General features: G+C 37.2%; 1 protein-coding gene across 3 annotated transcripts; it reads left to right on the forward strand.

Moving 5' to 3' along the window:
• The first annotated feature begins 2,355 nt into the window (after window positions 1-2,355).
• c22h11orf98 (chromosome 22 C11orf98 homolog) lies at window positions 2,356-7,022 on the forward strand. Of its 3 annotated transcripts, none has more exons than XM_062443498.1 (4): window positions 2,356-2,419; window positions 4,592-4,716; window positions 4,841-4,938; window positions 6,657-7,022. In XM_062443498.1, exons 1-4 carry the CDS (start codon window positions 2,381-2,383, stop codon window positions 6,788-6,790), a joined length of 396 nt encoding a protein of 131 aa, XP_062299482.1. In that variant the 5' UTR covers window positions 2,356-2,380; the 3' UTR covers window positions 6,791-7,022. The 3 variants fall into 3 exon arrangements, with proteins under 3 accessions (XP_062299482.1, XP_062299483.1, XP_062299484.1); XM_062443499.1 differs by having other exon boundaries at window positions 6,663-7,022; XM_062443500.1 differs by having other exon boundaries at window positions 6,666-7,022.
• The last annotated feature ends 6,459 nt before the right edge of the window (window positions 7,023-13,481 follow it).

The following is a 13,481-nucleotide window of genomic DNA, read 5'->3' on the forward strand; positions in this document are numbered from 1 at the left end:
CCATTTAATCAGCTTTACATCTTAAATATACTGGATTCTTAAAGTTACACTTGAAAGAGAAAAAATGTCTGAATTCAGTTTATAAAGATTAAAGATTATAAAATAAATTAGACTGAATTTTGAGGTTTAATCAGATTTCTTTAAAAAAACAAAGCTGGACTTTAGATTAACCCTCCTGTTGTCCTCGAGTCAAGGAAGGAAGGAAGGAAGAAGGAAGGAAGGGAGGAAGAAGGAAGGGAAGGGAGGAAGAAGGAAGGGAGGAAAGGAAGGAAGGGAGGAATGAAGGAAGGAAGGAAGGAAGGAGGGAGGGAGGAAGGAAGGAAGGAAGGAAGGAAGGAGGGAGGGAGGATGGAAGGAAGGAAGGAAGGAAGGAAGGAAGGGAGGAAGAAGGAAGGAAGGGAGGAAAGGAGGAAGAAGGAAGGAAGGAAAGGAGGAACAGTCAAAACAGACGGGGTCAATTTGACCCGGGAGGACGACACAAAGGTTAAAGTCAGGATTATTACATAAAGTCAAACTTGTGTTTTTAAATTCATTAAAAAAAAATCTGGATTCTTTCTCTGAAACATAAAAATAAACTTTAATTTGGGGTAAAAATAGAAAATAGATTAAATAATCTTGAGATTCTTAAAAGTTTGAATTTTAATCGAAAAAACCAAATCACAACAAAGTCATCTCAAGGCTCTTTCCACATAGAGCAGGTCTAAACCGAACTCTTCAGGTTTAATTTAAAGAGACTCAACATTCACACATGAGCAGCACTTGGTGACAGTGGAGAGAAAAAACTCCCTTTAAACAGGAAGAAACCTCAGAACCCGATCCAGACTCACAGTGGGAGAACATCTGCCTCTACCGGTTGGAGTAGAGAGGAGAGAGAGGAAGGATAGGAGAGAGAGGAAGGAGAGGAAGGAGAGGAGAGAGGAAGAAGGAAAGGAGAGGAGAGAGAGAGGAAGGAGAGGAGAGAGAGAGGGGAAGGAGAGGAGAGAGGAAGGAGAGGAGAGAGAGGAAGGAGAGAGGAAGAGGAGAGAGAGGAAGGAGAGGAGAGAGAGAGAGAGAGGAAGGAGAGGAGAGAGATAGAGAGAGGAAGGAGAGGAGAGAGAGGAAGGAGAGGAGAGACAGAGAGAGAGGAAGGAGAGGAGAGAGAGAGGAAGGAGAGGAGAGAGAGAGGGGAAGGAGAGGAGAGAGGAAGGAGAGGAGAGAGAGGACGGAGAGAGGAAGAGGAGAGAGAGGAAGGAGAGGAGAGAGAGAGAGGAGAGAGAGAGAGAGGAAGGAGAGGAGAGAGATAGAGAGAGGAAGGAGAGGAGAGAGAGGAAGGAGAGGAGAGAGAGAGAGAGGAGAGAGAAAGGAAGGAGAGGAGAGAGAGAGAGGAGAGAGAGAGAGAGGAAGGAGAGGAGAGAGATAGAGAGAGGAAGGAGAGGAGAGAGAGGAAGGAGAGGAGAGAGAGGAAGGAGAGAGGAAGAGGAAAGAGAGGAAGAGAAGAGAGAGGAAGGAGAGGAGAGAGGAGAGAGGAATGAGAGGAGAGAGAGGAAGGAGAGAGGAGAGGAGAGAGAGAGGAAGGAGAGGAGAGAGAGAGAGAGGAGAGAGAGAGAGGAAGGATAGGAGAGAAAAGAAGGAGAGGAGAGAGATAGAGAGAGGAAGGAGAGGAGAGAGAGGAAGGAGAGAGGAAGAGGAAAGAGAGGAAGAGAAGAGAGAGGAAGGAGAGGAGAGAGGAGAGAGGAAGGAGAGGAGAGAGAGAGGAAGGAGAGGAGAGAGAGAGGAAGGAGAGAGAGAGGAAGGAAAGGAGAGAGAGGAAGGAGAGAGGAAGAGAAGAGAGAGAGGAAGGAGAGGAGAGAGAGGAAGGAGAGGAGAGAGAAGCACATTGAAGGCCCAGATTACCTGTGAGACGAGAAAGCACAGACAACTCCGGGGAAGAAGTTTAACTTATTGATGCATTAATAGTACATGAATGTTAATGGATATAGATGGATGGATAGAGAGAGAGAGAGAGAGAGAGAGAGAGAGAGAGAGAGAGAGAGAGAGAGAGAGAGAGAGGAGGAGGAGGAGGAGGGGAGAGGAGCTCAGTGCATCATGGGAGTCCCCCAGCAGCATAAACTAGGAGTTGGAGCCCTAACTATAAGCTTCATCACAAAGGAAAGTTTTAAGTTTAAGTTTTTTTCCCTAATATATAATAATGTTAAAACGTTGTGCTTTTTATAAAGTGTTTCCAGCTTCTGTAAAGCACTTTGAATTACTCCTGTTGTGCTATACAAATAAACGTGCCTTGCCTTTGAGGTGTGTTGGCGTGTAATGAACACGTGGTGGCAGCAGTGAGCAGCGAGGGCGTGACGTCTGCAGAGAATCCTCCAGTAGAAGAAGAAGCAGCTGTGCACATGTGAGCAGCATCATGTCTCCTCCAGGAGGGAAAATCAACAGACCCAAAACAGTAAGAGCACATGTTTCATAATGTTCATAATGTTCATAATGTTTGAGATGAAGTAGAGGAAGATGCCAGCGTTCAGACTTCCGCTCTGTCACTGAGTTTTATTGAGTTAATTAATAAATAAGTGTGTGGTTAGCAGTTAGCAGCTAACATAAACAGCTTCAACACTAACAGGAGCTTTATTTTTATTTATTTATAAAGCAGCTTTCATACAGACTAGTGTAGTTCAAAGTGCTTCACGCTCATCTGACAAAAATTAAAAATAAAAAAGTGGGAAAAATAATAATAATAATAATAATAGTGAATTTAAAAAGGAATAAAACAATTTAAAGACTAAACTGGAGACCAAAGCATGCAGGAGAAAATAACAATGCTTAAAAAACGTTATAAAATATGTGGAAATAAATAAAGAATAAAAAAGTAAATGAGGTTAAAATAGATTAAAAAGACAAAAGAAAAGTAAAATAGAAGTTTAATTAAAGATGGATTAAAACTGTTTAAAAAAGAGACTAAAAGATAAATAAAATGGATAAAGAGTTAAACTATAATATGATAATAATAATAAGATGAAGTAGACAATAAATAAATAAAATAACATGATTTAAAACATTAAAAACAATAGAATAAGATTAAAGGCTATAAACTGTTGAAAAGGTGAGTTTTGAGTTTCCTTTTAAAACATTTGGTCATTTCCAGGTTTTAGTTTTATCTTTTTATAAAGTAGAATAATTTATAAATCAATAGGAAAGCAAACAGGTAACCAATGCAAAGACTTTAAAATGGGTGTAATGTGTTTATTCATATTTAATCATCTTATTTTATATATTATATTAACAGTTTTCATGTAGTTAATTAACTCCAGACTGTTATTAGAAGAGCAGAAAACATGTGAAGAAGCAAATTAATCAAATAAACTTTCATATCCTGCCTGGAAACAGCTTTTTATTAGTAGAATATATTAAATTAAACAGATTTACTGTAATTAACCAGCTTAAAGTTGTTATTTCTATTATTAATTGATTTGTAGGTTATTTTCTTCACGTTTCAGTAGATCAGTGTTTCCTAAAAGTTCATAATATTTGTCATAAATGAGAAAAGAAAGCAGAAAATATTAATGTCAGAAGCTGCAATCAGAGGATTTATGTACATTTACCAGGCGAGGAGCTCGTTACCTCTGCAATGAGGCCAACGCAGAACGCAGTTTCACAATGATGAAAACAGAGATTAAAGATAATATAATAAAATACTTGCACTAAAATCAGCTTTAATAATTATTTATTACTCAACCCTGAGCTGAGTCTGCCCCCTGCTGGTCTGATGCTCAAACTGCAACATGAAGTTTAATTTTCTATTTCTTCAAGTTCTTAACTAAAATATTGAATTGAATTGTCTTTATTGTCAATGCATTGGGGTCAATACAACAACACACACATCTCACACTTAAATAAAAGAAATAGATAAAATACACAAACATACATAAAAACCATAGACTGTATATAAGAAATGGACGTAACATCCGTGACGTCACCCATTGGTTTGTGGACTGCTGCTCGGAGGCCAATAGTATCGGATCTGAGCAGCGCCATCTTGAAAATTTCAGGTGCATGCTGGGTAAAATAAAAACAGAGATTCTACTTATATTGGCATCAGGAGGAGCATGAGGCGCCCTCCTGAACCTGTGAACCAATCAACCTGTCAATCACCACGTAGCCACACCCTAATGCATACCCTGCTTTATCGTCACATATAAAATCAGGGAGGCCAAAATGTCCCAAATGAACATCATACTGCATTGAAGAAGGCTTTAAACTAGCAATTGAGACCATAAACACATTTTGAAAACGTTTACTGAGGTTAGAAATCAAGTGAGAAGTTGGTGAATTCTCCATTGACTTGTATAGAGACGGAAGTCCTTTTGACACCAAAACGGTCGCCCCCTGGTGGCCTTTTGATAGAATGCAGTTTTAAGTTACTTCCGCGTTGGCCTCATTTCAGAGGACCGGAGCGCCCCGCCTGATAAAAACACATCATTTATATTTCCCAGTCAAAGACTCCGATGTGTTTCCATGAAGTTTAGGAGCCGACACATCAACGTTTATTTCTCTCTAGAACTGAACATTGTTAGGAAAGTTTGAGTCTCGTTGTTCTTCATCTCATCTCCACATCGTCTTTCAGGAGTTGGGGAAGAAGCTTTTCAAGCGGCGGCGAGTTCTGGGCAGAGACAAGAGGAAGAAACATCAGATAGTCGGCGCCGTGGTCGACCAGGGTCTCATCACCGTCCATCACCTGAAGAAGAGAAAGTCAGTGATGAACAGAAACACTCAACTCTGACAGCTCAACATATGCCAGAATTGTTATATCGTGTTGTTGTTTTGCCAGTTAATACCATCATCTCATCATGTGGTCGTCTGATTTCTCCTTCAGGTCGAGTCCGAGAGCGAACATCACTCTGTCTGGAAAGAAGAGGAGAAAGCTGCTCAAACAGCTGCAGCACATGCAGCAGGAGAAGAGCGGCATGGAAGGTAAAGCCTGTCTACACCTAACTATAAATACTAATATGTAGTATTAATAATGGTTGTAACTGCAGTGGATGAAAGAGTTCACAACACAACTATAACCATCAGAATCCTTCCCATAAACCTATAAACCATACAGCAGCCTGACAGCCAATCAGAGTCCTTCCTATAAACCATACAGCAGCCTGACAGCCAATCAGAGTCCTTCCTATAAACCATACAACAGCCTGACAGCTAATCAGAATCCTTCCTATAAACCGTACAGCAGCCTGACAGCCAATCAGAATCCTTACTATAAACCATACAGCAGCCTGACAGCCAATCAGAATCCTTCCTATAAATCGTACAGCAGCCTGACAGCCAATCAGATTCCTTCCTATAAACCATACAGCAGCCCGACAGCCAATCAGAATCCTTCCTTTAAACCGTACAGCAGCCTGACAGCCAATCAGAATCCTTCCTATAACCATACAGCAGCCTGACAGCCAATCAGAATCCTTCCTTTAAACTGTACAGCAGTCTGACATTTCATCCAAACCTGCACATATCATCTTAATTATGACTTTATTTATTGATATGTATTTATTGTAATGCAGCTTTGCTCCTCTCTCAGCATTAGGGCTGGTTATTAAAAAGTTAAAACAATTACAATAACTATATCAGTCCAAGAACCCTTAAAGTGATCCTGATACCAGATGAGTACTTCATTGATACCCATCATGTGAATAGAAGCATTAAATAACTCTGAAAGTCTTCTAATTATTAATATAGATATAGAATAGACATACCTGTATTGGGAGCATTGGGAGTAGATATACCTGTATTGGGAGCAGATATACCTGTATTGGGACCATTGGGAGTAGATATACCTGTATTGGGAGCATTGGGAGTAGATATACCTGCATTGGGAGTAGATATACCTGTATTGGGAGCATTGGGAGTAGATATACCTGTATTGGGAGCATTGGGAGTAGATATACCTGTATTGGGAGCATTGGGAGTAGATATACCTGTATTGGGAGCATTGGGAGTAGATATACCTGCATTGGGAGTAGATATACCTGCATTGGGAGTAGATATACCTGTATTGGGAGTAGATATACCTGCATTGGGAGTAGATATACCTGCGGTTTATACTGGTGCAGTGAGGTTTATACTGGTGCAATGAGGTTTATACTGGTGCAATGAGGTTTATACTGGTGCAATGAGGTTTATACTGGTGCAATGAGGTTTATACTGGTGCAATGAGGTTTTTTAATGAACATTGCAGTTGACTGCTGAGTGTTGTGGATTGTTTGATTGATGCTGATGTGGTGCTTTGCTCTTAACTTGTACTGCCTGAATCTGCATGTTTCCTTGATGTATGTTGGCTGTCTTTGTGAGAAGGTGACATTTAATTTACACTTCAAGGGATTAATAAAGTACTTTAATTCAATCTTTATAGTTATTGTTCTTAGTGTGGACGGACCTTTACAGACCTGTAACCGAATCCAGATCTAACCCTCTGCTTTTTACTGCTGTATAAGACACAACGGTGCATCTTATATTCCAGTTATTACGGTAAATCACATAAGGCGTCACTGTGCTCTGGATAAACGTGTAACCCTCCGATCAGGATCGCTGTGCAGGAGCATCGAGCAGATGGACACACTGTTCTAACCTCAATGTTTCTGATTGTGTTTCCACTTCTTAAACGGTCCCTCTGCTGTCGTCTCGCTCCACAGTTGAAGCAGCAGCAGCAGCAGCAGCAGCGCCGCCACCGAAGAAACAGGACACATCTGCTTCAACCAAGACGAAGAAGAAGAAGACGAAAACCGCCGGGTCCAAACAGGACGTAGAGATGGCCGACGCTGAATGAAGCGACGGCAGAAGAAGAATCGGCTGTTTTTTAGGGCAGCGTCCCGTCGAGGAAACGCTGAAATATGATCGAGTTGTTTCTCTGAGCAAACACGACAAAGTGAAATCTGTTGGTTGAGTTGTTGTCTGCACAGGTTTGAGTCACTCGGAGGGTTTTTATAGAAAGATAAAGAGACTATAGACTCTTTCTATTTCTATTTCTGCTATAAAAAGAGAAAATAAACAGTTATGAAGTCATAAAAATAAAAATACTTTAAAGTTAAAACTGTCAAACTTTGCTTTAATTTTTAAAGAAGCAAATAAACTAATAAGACAAAAACATAGAATTACAAAATGATGTAGTAAAATATTTCTTTTCAAAGTCAAAATGATGAACTAGAAAGTCTATTTTTCACTTTGTCCTTCCAAACATTCTTTATTATAATTATTTTTATTATTATTTTCTTGGCGTGAATGAGCTTCCGTATGTCGATGCTGTAAAAGTAAACTGAATTTCTCTTTGATCTGATTCACATAACTTTGTGTTGTCTTTTTTTTTCAAAACTAAATTCTGACAAATCTCTCAACCATTTGTATGAGTTATATATTTGCAAATTATGACTCATTTTTTAGTTTTGTACTTTTTGCAAGTGCTCTAATTTTCATTGGGTGTGTCAAAATGTTGACTTTTCACCATTTTGCCGAAATGTCTTTCTTAGAATCTTAAAATATGAATTTACCTATACTTGTTTTTATTTGTCACTTATAACATTTTTATGGTAGTTTGGTAGAATTCTTTAAGGCCTGTTAAATTATTAATTTTAAAAAGATTGCGATTCATTGCTGACTGTAGCTATTACTTTTCCAAAAGGCTGCTGAGACACTATGAGCCTGATTTACTAAGATCCCATAAAGGTACTTAATTGTGTGTTTAGTTATTGTGCGTTTTGCAGGTGATCTACTCAGAATAACTGTAAATGAAAACAGGTTCAACAGGTGCAGACAGCAGTATTTAAATGAGGGTTTTGTGTCTTAATCGAGAGTTATTATGGTAAACTGCTAATATTACATTCATTACGGTAAACTGCTAATATTACATTCATTATAGTAAACTACTAATATTACATTCATTACGGTAAACTACTAATATTACATTCATTACGGTAAACTACTGATATTACATTCATTACGGTAAACTGCTAATATTACATTCATTACGGTAAACTACTAATATTACATTCATTACGGTAAACTACTGATATTACATTCATTACGGTAAACTGCTAATATTACATTCATTACGGTAAACTACTAATATTACATTCATTACGGTAAACTACTAATATTACATTCATTACGGTAAACTGCTAATATTACATTCATTATAGTAAACTACTAATATTACATTCATTACGGTAAACTACTAATATTACATTCATTACGGTAAACTGCTAATATTACATTCATTATAGTAAACTACTGATATTACATTCATTACGGTAAACTACTAATATTACATTCATTATAGTAAACTACTAATATTACATTCATTACAGTAAACTACTAATATTACATTCATTACGGTAAACTGCTAATATTACATTCATTACGGTAAACTACTAATATTACATTCATTACGGTAAACTACTAATATTACATTCATTATAGTAAACTACTAATATTACATTCATTACGGTAAACTGCTAATATTACAGTCATTACGGTAAACTACTAATATTACATTCATTATGGTAAACTACTAATATTACATTCATTACTGTAAACTACTAATATTACATTCATTGCGGTAAACTGCTAATATTACATTCATTACGGTAAACTACTGATATTACATTCATTACGGTAAACTACTAATATTACATTCATTACGGTAAACTACTGATATTACATTCATTACGGTAAACTACTGATATTACATTCATTACGGTAAACTACTAATATTACATTCATTACGGTAAACTACTAATATTACATTCATTACGGTAAACTACTGATATTACAGTCATTACGGTAAACTACTGATATTACATTCATTACGGTAAACTACTGATATTACATTCATTACGGTAAACTACTGATATTACATTCATTACGGTAAACTACTGATATTACATTCATTACGGTAAACTACTGATATTACATTCATTACGGTAAACTACTGATATTACATTCATTACGGTAAACTACTAATAACGATGGTGATGATGATGACGATTGTGACGGTCAACAGAAAAGTATCTCTACTAACTCCCTTTGTCCAAATCTCCCGCCGCTAACCAAGTGACCAGGTAAAATAAGGGGAAACCACACCCATGTGTCAATCACTGCATGTGATGCAATACGTGCAGCCCAAGCAAATATAAACATAAAACATATTTAGGCTCCTACGCTGACTTTCAGTAAATCATGTTAAATTGTATTTTTTATCGCATGTTTTTAACAGTTTTTAAATCCATATTAACAATGTAAAGTTAAGTAATGCTCGGCTCTTAATCGCATCGTGATTAACGCTGATAGCCCCCCCCTCGCCCCCTTTTTTTTGTCTTTGGACTTCTTAATAATTTTCACTAGTTTAATTCTATTTTTAACATTTCATCTTTTTATTTTCATGGATTAAAAAAAAAAACACAGAATTGACATTAAACTTACATTTCAACTTTAGGTTTATGTTGTTTACATGTTTCAATATTTCATTATTTTGATTTAATATTTCATCATTTTGTCTTTTTAAATCATATTTTAGTCATTAAAATCTAAATGTGAATAGTTAATAACCACCAGTATTTTAATGTTTTGTCATACTGAACATTTAATCTTCCTTTTTTTTCTCTCTTTCTTGGTGTAAAGGAGCTTCCGTACCTCCACACAGGTTGACGCTTTAAAAGCAAACTGAATTTTCTCTGATATCTGATTCAGCTTTACATTCATATTTTTTTGCATTTCATATTAAAATCTGAGCTGATGGAGAATTATTGCATATTTTTCAAATGTATTGTTCACATTCAGCCTCTTCAATTATTGATGAGCCTGCTTATAAACCCTCACATTAAGATTTTTCTTTCATTGCAAAATATTTCATAGATGGATTTGCTTTATGTGTTGTAACCTGATGTGTTGTAATGTGCATCATCATCATTATTATTATTATTATTATTATTTATTAGTAGTTATAATAAAGCAGCGTGTTGCAGGCTCCATCCCCCTCCTGCAGAGGACAAAGACTAAAATGGGTCAGATCTTCCGCACCAGCCATCATGTAATGTTCATTCCGGAGAAACCAGCTGCAACATGTCGCACATAGAGATGCTTTTATTCACCGGCTGATGATGATGATGATGACGGAGAGCTGTTTAATATCTCACATTTAAAAGACGCAAAGAGACGAAGCAGGTTTTTATATATTCGGGGAGAATTATTGCATCGTGTCTCCAGTGTTTCCAGCAGCAGTATGTCCTCTCGGGATGATGGTGAAGCTTCTTACTGGGATGAACTGGTTTGATTGAACAGCTGCTGGACGGATGCTGCCAGGTGGAAATAAAAAGGTACACCTGTGTTGTTGTGCAGGAGATTTAAAACAAAAAGAAGCAGATGTGTCTCTTTGCGTGCATTACTTTGTTGTTTTTTTTGTGGCGATGTTGAGCAGAAACGAGAGACTGATGGTTGATGAGTGAAGCTACAGCTCTGCAGCGAGCACAAACACAAAGGCAGAAATCAGCAGCGTGTCTTTAAGCTTCTTTAAGAAACTTATTTATTTATTATTGTGATTTATAACAACATGCTGGCTTTATTAATGTTGTTTTTATTGTGGTTTTCAGTGGTTATTTAGCTCCTACAGACTTATCGGTGACCGGTTCGCTTAGCTTCGCCTGGTATGGAAGATCACTGCTGCCAGATAAAAAGTTAACTTAATAATAATAATAAAAAAATTAAAGGTTAATGGTAAAATCAAAACTATGAGATTGTAAGTTACAAGTATTTAAGTTTAAAAAATTAAGCGTAAATGATTAAATTTGCAAAATTATGTGGATGTTAGACTCAAAATTAAATCATTGTCAGTTACGAACAAGCTAGTCAGTATTTTTTGTTTTGTTTATTATAATTTTTACTTGTTTGACTTGAAAATTTTTTGTTTATTATGTTAAAATTATGAGACAGTAATTCACACATGTTTGCACAGACTTATCGGTGTCCAGTTCGCTTAGCTTCACCTCTATGGAAGATCACTGCTGCCAGATAAAAAGTTAACTTAATAATAATAATAATAAAAAAATTAAAGGTTAATGGTAAATCAAAACTATGAGATTTAATTAAGCGTAAATGATTAAATTTGCAAAATGATGTGGATGTTTGACTCAAAATTAGTCTTAATTCATTTTCAGTTACGAACTAGCAAGTCAGTATTTTTGTTTTGTTTTGTTTATTATGATTTTTACTTGTTTACCTTGAAAATGTTTGTTTATTATGTTAAAATTATGACACAGTAAGTCACAAATGTTTGCACAGACTTAGCTTCGGCCACTATGGAAGATCATTGCTGCCAGATCAAAAGTTATGAATTAATAATAATAATAAAAAAATTAAATGTTAATGGTAAATCAAAAGTCACACGTATTTATTTACAGTTAAACTTAACAGCTAGTAAGTTAAAAAATATATATAGAAGCGGAAATGATTACATTTGCTAAATTATGTGGATGTTAATTCATTGTCAGTTACGAACTAGCATGCCACAATGTTTGTTTATTATGTTAAAATTCCTCAGTCTGTGTCCCATGAGAGAGAGGCTGTTAGATGCAGTCAAGACCTCCAGAAAAAGCCAGTAAGTGGGCTTTGAGTTGGGATTTCTCAGATTGAGTCAGATCAAATAAATGTGTGGTTAATTAAAGCTCTGTTGCTTTAATCTGAAGCTTCGTCTCTGTTGTTTTTTCCACCTTCAGACATGACGAACCTGTGTCACTCACCTGGCTGATAGTGGGTCAGATAGCAAAAGCTGTAAAGGAGATAAGATGTAATAATGCCAACATGTTCCCTTCACAGGAGACGGGGTAAAAGTCCTGATTCGTGGACTGCGGACTCAAAGAGCTGCTGAGCGTCTGATGGAGGACTGCTCACTCTGCAAGCCTGGTGAGTTTCTGCTCATAATACGAGACATTTCAAGTTTATCTGATAGCTGAAGACAAATTAATGTGTCCGTCAAGAGCTGAAGATTAATTCAGAAAGCAATGTCTTAGAAAATGATATTCAATAGATGTGTGTGTGTGTGTGTGTGTGTGTGTGTGTGTGTGTGTGTGTGTGTGTGTGTGTGTGTGTGTGTGTGTGTGTGTGTGTGTAGTTAATCACTCTCTGAGTTCAACTTCAATCTGGGTTTAATGTTGAAATCAAATGTTTATAAGAAATTCTCATTCTGTAGAGTCACGACTGACCTTGTTCACTTTTCTCTTTTTCTAAAAACGGAAGGAGCATTTTTAGATTTCCTCGGTTATTTTTACTCAGTTTCAAATTTAGTTCTCTCTCTTTTTCTTGTTTTTTTTGTGGAGATGTTGAGACAGATCTGGGACTCGGGGACGGCAAGAAGAAAGAGTTTTGTAGTGTCACGTATCATTGAAGCTGTCACTGAGACGCACTGATGAAGTCCAACAGCGTGCTCAGTCTGACAGGATAGGGTCGAAGTCTATCTTAAAACAGTATTCACACACCGTTACGTGTCTCTAGTCGAGCCTTTATCTAAGAGGGACCGTAACACACGCCCATATGTACAATAAAGGAACCATCAGTGCTGTCGTCTCAGTGTGAAATTCTCTCCTCGTGAACAGAAAACAATCCATGAGTTTGAAGGTTTATCCGACACCACGTTTTACATTTGAGGCTTTGAGAGGAACCAGGTTATAGCCTGTTCCTTACATGTACACTACCGGTCAAAAAGTTTTAGAACGCCCCAATTTTTCCAGTTTTTTATTGAAATGTTTTTTTCAAGCTTACCAACTTGGTCTTTGTCAATGTCAATGTCAATGTCATCTTTATTTATATAGCACATTTAAAACAGCCAATGGCCTACCAAAGTGCTTTACAGTAAAATAAGCAGAAACAATAAAAACAAACAAACAATAAAAGCAATAAAACAATAAAAAACAAAATAATATAGAGAAATAAAACAGATAAAGGCAGCTATACTCCGCCAAAGGCCAAAGTGAACAAGTGGGTTTTAAGCAGTGCTTTAAAAGTGGAGAAGCTGTTTGCAGTCCGCACAGTGAAAGGTAATGTGTTCCACAGAGTGGGAGCCGCAACTGCAAAGGCTCTCCTCTAGTTTTTAAGAAGGATCGAGGAACATCCAGTACCACCTGGTTAGCTGACCTAAGGGCTCTGGAGGGCTGATGCAGTTTAATAAGGTCAGACAGGTATTCCGGGCCCATTCAGAGACTTAAAAACAAATGAAAGAATCTTAAAATCAATCCTGAACCTAACCCGAAGCCAGTTAGTAGACGAGCTGCTGCATTCTGAACCAGCTGCAGGCGGTGAAGCTCTGACTGGTCAATGCCGACATACAGGGAGTTGCAGTAGTCTAAGCCAGAACTACCTTTATCCTAAGGTAGTTGTTTCATAGCTTAGACTGATGTTTTGGGGCATTATCTTGCTGTAGGATGAACCTCTGACCAACTACATGCATACCAGAGGGTTCTGCATGGCATCGCTGC

The sequence above is a fragment of the Scomber scombrus genome, chromosome 22 (genome assembly GCF_963691925.1).
Source record: "Scomber scombrus chromosome 22, fScoSco1.1, whole genome shotgun sequence".
Lineage (NCBI taxonomy): Eukaryota > Metazoa > Chordata > Actinopteri > Scombriformes > Scombridae > Scomber > Scomber scombrus.

What these genes read in the sequence shown, in the direction of transcription:
- c22h11orf98 (XM_062443498.1), top strand. Translation starts at nt 2,381, where the DNA reads ATGTCTCCTCCAGGAGGGAAAATCAACAGACCCAAAACA. An exon ending in CATCACCTGAAGAAGAGAAA is followed by an intron (nt 4,717 to 4,840) that starts GTCAGTGATGAA and finishes TTTCTCCTTCAG; the next exon opens with GTCGAGTCCGAGAGCGAACA. An exon ending in GGAGAAGAGCGGCATGGAAG is followed by an intron (nt 4,939 to 6,656) that starts GTAAAGCCTGTC and finishes CTCGCTCCACAG; the next exon opens with TTGAAGCAGCAGCAGCAGCA.